This window comes from Rattus norvegicus, chromosome 1, assembly GCF_021556685.1.
Source record: "Rattus norvegicus strain SHRSP/BbbUtx chromosome 1, alternate assembly SHRSP_T2T, whole genome shotgun sequence".
In the NCBI taxonomy this organism is placed as follows: domain Eukaryota; kingdom Metazoa; phylum Chordata; class Mammalia; order Rodentia; family Muridae; genus Rattus; species Rattus norvegicus.
In genome coordinates, this window is record NC_141534.1 from 228,799,376 (window position 1) to 228,807,504 (window position 8,129).

The 8,129-nt window shown below is 42.6% G+C and overlaps 1 protein-coding gene across 3 annotated transcripts in view; it reads left to right on the forward strand.

The window, feature by feature from the left end:
* The first annotated feature begins 1,012 nt into the window (after positions 1 to 1,012).
* Positions 1,013 to 8,129, forward strand: part of Carnmt1 (carnosine N-methyltransferase 1) — a 29,568-nt gene continuing 22,451 nt past the window's right edge. The window contains exons 1-3 of one of the 3 annotated variants that reach the window (XM_087549801.1): positions 1,013 to 1,666; positions 6,859 to 7,054; positions 7,777 to 7,940. In XM_087549801.1, the coding sequence (XP_087405927.1) occupies positions 6,866 to 7,054; positions 7,777 to 7,940 (353 nt within the window). In that variant the 5' untranslated portion in view covers positions 1,013 to 1,666; positions 6,859 to 6,865. The remainder of the gene's footprint in view (positions 1,667 to 6,858; positions 7,055 to 7,776; positions 7,941 to 8,129) is intronic. The other 2 variants (XM_087549811.1, NM_001024974.1) reach the window with 2 other exon arrangements.

Sequence of the window (8,129 nt, forward strand, 5' to 3'; positions counted from 1 at the left end):
ATTGCCTATTCTTCTGTTGTGGGGTGTCCACCAGAGAAGAGTGCTCAGACATGGCTTAAGCCAATAGAAAGCTCGATTAGCTGGCCATTGACTACATTGGGTGTTCTGGATTCCAGTGTAGCTAGTGAGGATGACCTTTATATACAAAAACTTTGCTCTGGGTTGACACACTAAAGTTAGCAAGAACAATTAGTCAGAAGCAGAACTCCAGAAGCTAAAAAGCACGGTTAGTACATTTAGGGACTTCCCCAGAGCTATGAACTTTGATGGATCCACATGATGTTGTCTATGTGCTGAGTTTTACAGCCTTAATAGTATTCCATCACAGAGTCAGTTGCGCTAAGGTCTCGGGACCTTCTACGATCTGGGGGCTCTGTTACATTTTTACCTCGAGTAGCTCATCACAGGCGAAGAAGATGCTGCCAGCAACTGTTCTCATTGCCATGACCCCATGAACAAGGTCAATGACGTCATTGTGGAGAGAATTAGCAAGATGACCCGACCAGCTCACAAACCTTCAGTGCTTGCGTCTCAGTTTTCTGAAGATTTGATTGGAAACACTGATTCTGCTTCGTCTCTCTGCTGATGGAAAGATTCTTTCCTAATTTTGGCAACTTGGACTTTTCCATTGGTCACCCCACCCCTCTTCCCTGGAGCACTCTAATTGTGCCTTCATGGGTGCTTAAAGGGAATCCACTTAGAAAACGAGTTTAAAAGGTCAACATAAGACCTTCCCTTTTTGCGTTTCTAGAGTTAAAACATTCAAAATCAACTCATAGAAACCCACTTTTACTTTCTCTGGTCCTTCCCTTCTAGCCTCAGAGCCCGCCCTACTCCAACTGGCCAGTCAATTTCTTGGCCCCGCCCCCAGTAAGGAACTCCTCCTCCAGCTGGTCCTAAGCCCCGCCCTCTAAGCGTATTCGTTCGTCAGCGCGTCGTAGCGGAAGCGGGGCAGCGAATGAGCGCGGGCCGCTGCGACTTTAGCCTCGTTGTCGGCGCGTGCGCGGGTCCCGAAACCCTGGCGGAGCGCAGCGCGAATGGAGGCCTGAGGGCGGCGGGGGCGGGGCGTGCCGCGAGCGGGGGCCTTGGCCGCGGCGGGCGCCGTCTAGAGGAGGCCCGGCCGTCCGCCACCACGCACCCGGGAGCGGTGAAGCGCAGGCGGGTCACGCCGTGGGCCGCGGCGGCGATGCAGCGACGACGGCGCGCTCCGCCCGCGTCTCAGCCGGCCCAGGACAGCGGGCACAGCGAGGAGGTGGAGGTGCAGTTCTCCGCCGGGCGTTTGGGCTCGGCCGCCCCTGCCGGGCCCCCAGTGCGCGGCACCGCCGAGGACGAGGAGCGGCTGGAGCGCGAGCACTTCTGGAAGGTCATTAACGCGTTCCGCTACTACGGGTAAGGCGCGCCCTCCGCCCGCCGCAGTCTCCGGGCCCGCCTCGTGGCTGGTTCGCGGAGCCCACGGTCACCTGCGCGCGGTCCTAAGGGACTGCTTCCCACCTCACCCGAAGCCGCCGGAACGAGCGTGCACTTTTGTAGAGAACTGAACGGTGCTGCTGAGTGGTTCTGACCAGATGGTGGAGGGTAGAAGTGATCACGGAATTCCAAAATGAGCAGCTTGGTAAGGGAAAGAGAGCAGGCACGGGAGCCGGCTTTATGTTCTTGTAGTCTGCGAGTAAGTATGGAATTCCTTTCGTGGGTCAGGCATGGTTGTAGGACCCCCGTCAATGTGCTCTCCATTCGTAATACAGCTTCCTAACTTCAACATTTGTCTAGATAGGTGTTCAGATAGCCTAATCAGAATGCCTAAGTGCAGATCTGATAGGGTCTTCATGCACCTGGGGTTTTAGGCAAGAATAGTACATTTATTTCCGTAAGTGATACATTCCATTATGTTCTGAATCTGTAGTTAGAACCGGAGAGCCGGACATGACCCCTTGTGCAGATCAGAACCAACCTAGAGGGTACCCTGATGCTATTTGTATTACAGTTGTTTTATATATGTAACTCTTTTGCCCAGGTCTGACCCCCATCAAGGGCAGGGACAAACCTTACTTTTATGGCACTGCGTTTGGTAATACGGTTGAAACTCTATTTTTAACAAATAAAACATAGTAGCAAAAAAGGACACTTCCATACAGCCCTATTCAGTTTTGGCTAGTGGTTATATTACTTTGTTACTATTTTGAATTGAATTATTTAGGATCTGATGGTTACAGAGTGGCAGGTATGGCAGGTGCGAGGAACCCAAGGCCTCAAATTTTCTAGTTCTAGACTCAAAGAGTGTTCCTCGGATCAAAGACTTAGAGGAAATAATTTCCTAATTGAACTCAGAGGTAGAGGGTATTTTCTGATAGTGCCACATTTTGCTATTGAAACAGCATTCTGGGAAACACTTTGGCATATAGTAGGCTCAGTTAAACATATGTAATTATATTCAGTTTTAATATAGTGGAGCCCAAGGATCCGTGTTTATTATTAGATGTTGGGTGGGCCTAGGGAGAGGACCTTTGCCCTAGTGTTGAGTGCCACAGTATAGAAAAGGCTGCAGTGTGTATTTTCTAGTTGTGACATGGTTCCCAGGGCTTTATCTCTCTCTACCAGTTGAATGTGAGATTGGGGGACTTTTCATTAAAACTTCTCTTTACCTGTGAGAAACACTCCAAACCTCTGGAAGAGTAGTGTAGCATACATGGCAAGCATTATGTGGCTTTCCAGCATTTTTGATAGTCTGACTTTGAAGTGTCTGTACTGCAGTCAGTAGTCACGTTTGGATAGGTTTAAACATAAATTAGAATTGAGCTGTGCAGTCTCCTAGCACATTTCAAGTGCTCCCCACCTGTTGCTATATTGGAGTGCCGTATTGGAGTGTGTGAACAGAAATCTTTTCATCATCAGATGAAAATCTGACAGTCCTGTTCTGGACTCCTAGCACCTTTTAGAGGGCTTACTTTTACCACTAAATGTTACAGAGAACAAAAAACTTGGATTAAAGGTCATGGAAAGAAATATCTTTAGGCTCCTGAGAGTACCAAAGACATTCTTTAAAAGCAGGGTACCATATCCAAGTTCCTTTCGTTAGCCAAGAATAAAGTTCTTGGCCAGTGAAGTCTTTACAGCTGTTCATCTCCATACACATCAGCATAATATAAACGAAGGGGTTTGGATGGCTGCTCTACAGGGAGGCTACAAATGATGGAACAGCTAGTAGACTGTAGCGTATGTTAGTTGCTGTGATAGTACAGTTATCTCCAATTGTAAGAAACTATGCTTTCAGCTCTGGTGAAATGCACACACACACCCTTCCCCAGTCTTTTGTTAGTTTGTTTTCTTCTCTAACTTTGTGTGTGTGGTTTTAGAGTTTGCACGTAAGCATGTACTGTACCACACTCTGCCCAAACCCTTCCAGAATTTCCCAGTGTGTCTTGTTTCTGGCGCTTTGAAGACCACTAGGTCATTGCTGGTTAAGGAATGTGCTTCCTTCCCTCCAGCTACCAACCTATCAGTTTTATCAGTAAGTACAGGTTAACCTGCTCAACTCCCACTGCCAGGATGGTACCTGCTCTCTTTAAACAAGAGGAAAGGCATGCCTAGCTTACTTTTTTGTTCTTGTTGAAAGGTGGAGATTTGAAAATGATAAAGAATGAAGTTGTACCCAGAAGGATTACTAGTAGGGCAGGGGGAGATTGGGAGACCTTAGGTGAAAGTCCATGGAGTTAGAGGCAGTATATGACACCACATGGTAGAGGACTTGGGCCTCCTTCCGGTTTTTTCTAAAGCCACAATCCCAACAGGTCAGGGTGCTGCCTTTCAGGTACCATTTAACTTTAATTATTTCACAAAAGTCCTACCTTCAAATACCATTGCTGGTCTTACATTTCTATCTACTTTATTTGCGTTTTTGTTTTTTTTTTCCTTTTTCGGAGCTGGGGACCGAACCCAGGGCCTTGCGCTTGCTAGGCAAGCGCTCTACCACTGAGCTAAATCCCCAACCCTTCTGTCTACTTTATACCTCACAATAAGGATTAAATTTTAATGTGCATTTTTGTGGCCACTTTCAAACCATAGCAAATACAGACTGTGAATGCAAAAAACTCCACTACTTAATGTCCTGTAGTTAGGAAATATCTTAGTAAATTTTGGTTGCATAAAGTAGAATGTTAATGATCATTTTATTCATTATTTTTAGAGCATTTATCCAATCTGACAAAAATTCTTCTGATAAGGATAAGGAATTATAAATCTTTCTCAGACTGGTATATCTTAAATCTTAGCTAAAAGTCAGATTCCACCTCAGCAGGACATAGGTGTGACCTGGTGTATATTGCTAACCATCTCCAAGAGGTATGCTATTATGTGTACCACATGAGTAGCTGTTACATAAAAGCAACTCAGGCACAGAAAGGCCTCCTGTGTTATGTCTGGAATCTAAACAGTCATGAGAGCAGAATGGTAGTTAACCAACGGATGGGAGTGGAGGGGTGAAACCCTGTGGGTACATGTCGGTCAGAGGATCCAGTGTTTGACTGAAGACACTGATAAGTATGTGAAGTGATGGGTTAACTAACTTGCTTTGATCGTCCCTCTTTATATATATAAACTATAACTTTATGTCCCATGAATACATATAACCAGAATTGGTACATTCAGTCATGAATCAGTTTGTCTTAAACAGCTACAAGATGGGTAATATATAAAAGGTTAAAAGTAGTTCCTTATAGAAGGGGGATTGTTATGGCCCGTCCCCTGAGTACTCTTACTTTTCTACATTTGTTTGTATTTTCACTGTCAGTGTGTTAATATGTAAGAAGTAGGTACGCCTGCTAAATTTTGAATGCTATATTAGTCAGACTTTGTCACTGTGATAAACCCCAATGTAAATAACTCATGGGAGGGCAAATATATTTTGACTCATAGTTTCAAAGGTTTTAGTCTGCTGGGAGGAAAGATGCCTGAGCAGAGCAGCTGATCTCCTGGCAACCAGCAAGCTGAAAGAGAATAAGGCTCTGGCCGGGATGCCCAGAAGTGTGTGTCTTCATCTATTCCTCACCCTATCCCCACGTGCCCCATGACCTATCCCCTCCCGCCACCTCCTAGAGTTTCTAGAGCCTCTGTAGAAAGTACCACCAGCTAGGAAACAAGCCTTTAGTACCTGGATTTTTTATTTTTATTTTCTTTTTAAGAGAAAGAACTTCATATCTAAATCATAACAAGTACCAACTGTGTTTACTAAGTGTTCCGTATCTAGTGAAGGTTGATGGCATGGACGAAGGAGTATGGTGCCTACCTGGTGGGTTTTGTGGAGATTTGTTCCAGCCAGTCTCTGTTATGTACCTGCTAGGCATTTATTAAATTTCAGAAAATGATATTTCCATGATCATTATTTTTACTTTGTTTTATCAAGACACTTTGGGGTGTAGGAGTGATCACATAGTAGTAAGTAACAAGCTAGGTTGTAGTATTTCTGACTCGAGAACGGTTCTACTATCTCCAATGTAAAAAGGGAGTGTCAGTAAAACCCCTGCCTCGGTGGCCTCTTAACATCATCCTGGGGCCTCCCTCCCACAGTGCCACACATGCTTTTAGAAACAGGACTGTGACATGTATGTATAGCACGAGCTTCTGTGCTTCATTACTCTTCACAGAAAGTATTTGCATTTTCATTTTAAAGAAGTATTTGCTTTATTTGTGTATAGAGAACATAAAGAACGCTGCAGGGAATTCCTGTAAGCCACCCCCAGTTTCCATAGTCTGTCTGCACATGCCTGCATATACACATACTGACATACATGTCAAGTATGTACACACATGCTCACATGCTCACATTCTCGCTTACATACATATGTACACACACGTACACACACACACACACACACACACACACACGAGTCTCATTCCTTTTCAGAAAGGATATCCCTTTCCTCAAACACTGACTTGGTTCTTAAACAATGTGTTGTTTAATGCTATATAAAATGAAGTTGTATATCATGTGTTCTTTATTGTGCTGTTTTTTTAACAAGTATTTATGTTCTTGGTTTTTATCTTTTAGAGTCATAGCAGTGCTTTGTTTATTTCTCTGTATTCCCCAGTATAATTTCTTCATCACGATCACTGATAATGGGCTTTCTGTTGTTTGTGGGGAATGTTTGTTATTTGACAGTGCTGTGGTGAAGGCAGCTTGTGTTTCTTGAATATGTGTAGGGGTATCATTTCTAGATCACAGAGCAGATAAACATTAAGATTTATTAAGGATTCAGTTACTTTGCAAAGCGTTTGTATTCATTTCTGGATTCACCATTAGTGTCAAAATGTTCTAATTTTCCCACAATTCACCAACATTTGACCTAGTTGGATCTATAGGTTTTTGCCAATTTGGTCTATATAAAATGACATTTGGCTTTTTAAAATGAAGCTCTTCTTTTTGCTTCATAAATAAGCAATCTTCAAAATAACCATTCAACATAGAAAACCTTTGGCATGCAAATCGTAAATAGTATATTTGAAACCCTATAGAATTTTAATTTGCTTAATACTTTTGTCGTATATAATTTATATTTTTCAAAATTCAACTTGGCTGCTTTTTAGTTTCAAAACATACTCTGTATTCTATGTTTTTACTGTTTTGATTCTGGGGACTAAATCTAGGCTGTTTTAACTTTTACAGTAGCATGTTACTACTCGATGATGTAACTGAGCCATCGTCCAGGCATAACCAGACTTCTTTCAAAAGTCAAGGGTAGCAATACGGGTGGTGTCCAGCATAACTAGGCAGTAACAGTTATGTAAGCTGACAGTTTTAAAATGAGGTTGGCTTCTGGAGAGAGAATTCTTTTTGCCAATTAAAATAAAACACCTTTTCTGTTTTAGCACCAGTATGCACGAACGAGTGAACAGAACAGAAAGACAGTTTCGATCACTTCCAGATAATCAGCAGAAACTGCTTCCTCAGTTTCCTCTTCACTTGGACAAGATCCGGAAATGCGTTGACCATAATCAGGAAATACTGCTGACCATTGTGAATGATTGCATACATATGTTTGAAAATAAAGAATATGGAGAAGATGTATGTGAAATCGGTTCTCTCTTAATTTTAGGCTAACGGTCCTCGTGTCCAGCTCTTGCTCAGGTCATCCACTCTACTGAGAGGATGGATGTTGTCCTATGAAGCTGGGAGATCACTGTTTTGCTTTTGCTTTTGTTTTTGTACCTAGATAACAGTTGATAATCTCACATGGGGTTTTGTATATACTATTATATAGGGGAATTAAATTCTTAAAAGACTTCACTAGCTATATTAGTTAATTTCTTCCCCAGTTTCTTTTTCAGTAACTTATATTTGTTAATATTCATCTTTTACTTTAAAAATTTTTGTTTTTCACCTAAATCTCAAGTGACTAGTAATAGTAGAAACTGAAAGCTCTATGTATCCACATGGTAGATGGATTTTTGACTAGTCCCATGTGGGCCATTCATGCTACCTACCCATCAATGAACTGGAAGAATTTTCTTAACCTCTCTCAGAGGGTGGGGTGTTCTGTCTCCACAGTAGGTCGGTGCTGGTCCTCGCCCCAGTAAGGACAGCTTCACTTTAAGGAATCTTCCTCTATTGAGGGCAGAAGTGAGAACACCAAGCTTTCTTTATGTAGGCTCTCAAGCTGTACTTGAACCCATACTTAGGTGAGAGGCTAATAATTGTCATTGACCCACCTATATCTTAGTATGCTCACTTAACCATATTCAAAATTGACTCTAAGAAAATAATTCTTTTTCCCTCCTTTGAAACAGGCCAATGGAAAGATTATGCCAGCATCTACATTTGACATGGATAAGTTAAAATCTACACTCAAACAGTTTGTAAGAGACTGGAGTGGAACCGGAAAAGCAGAAAGGGATGCCTGCTATAAGCCAATCATTAAAGAGATTATCAAAAATTTTCCAAAAGAGAGATGGTAAATATAACCACTTTTAACCACTTCCTGTAAGATGTATAATCATTTAGCTACAGCATTTCACCCTGTGATTCATTTTCATAGTCGCTCTGTGCCTGTGTGTTTTTATGTATGTGAGTGGTATATTTGTTACTGGATGCTTCGGTTCTGTGAGATTGGAGTTTTTATATTCAGTAACATTTGCCCTAG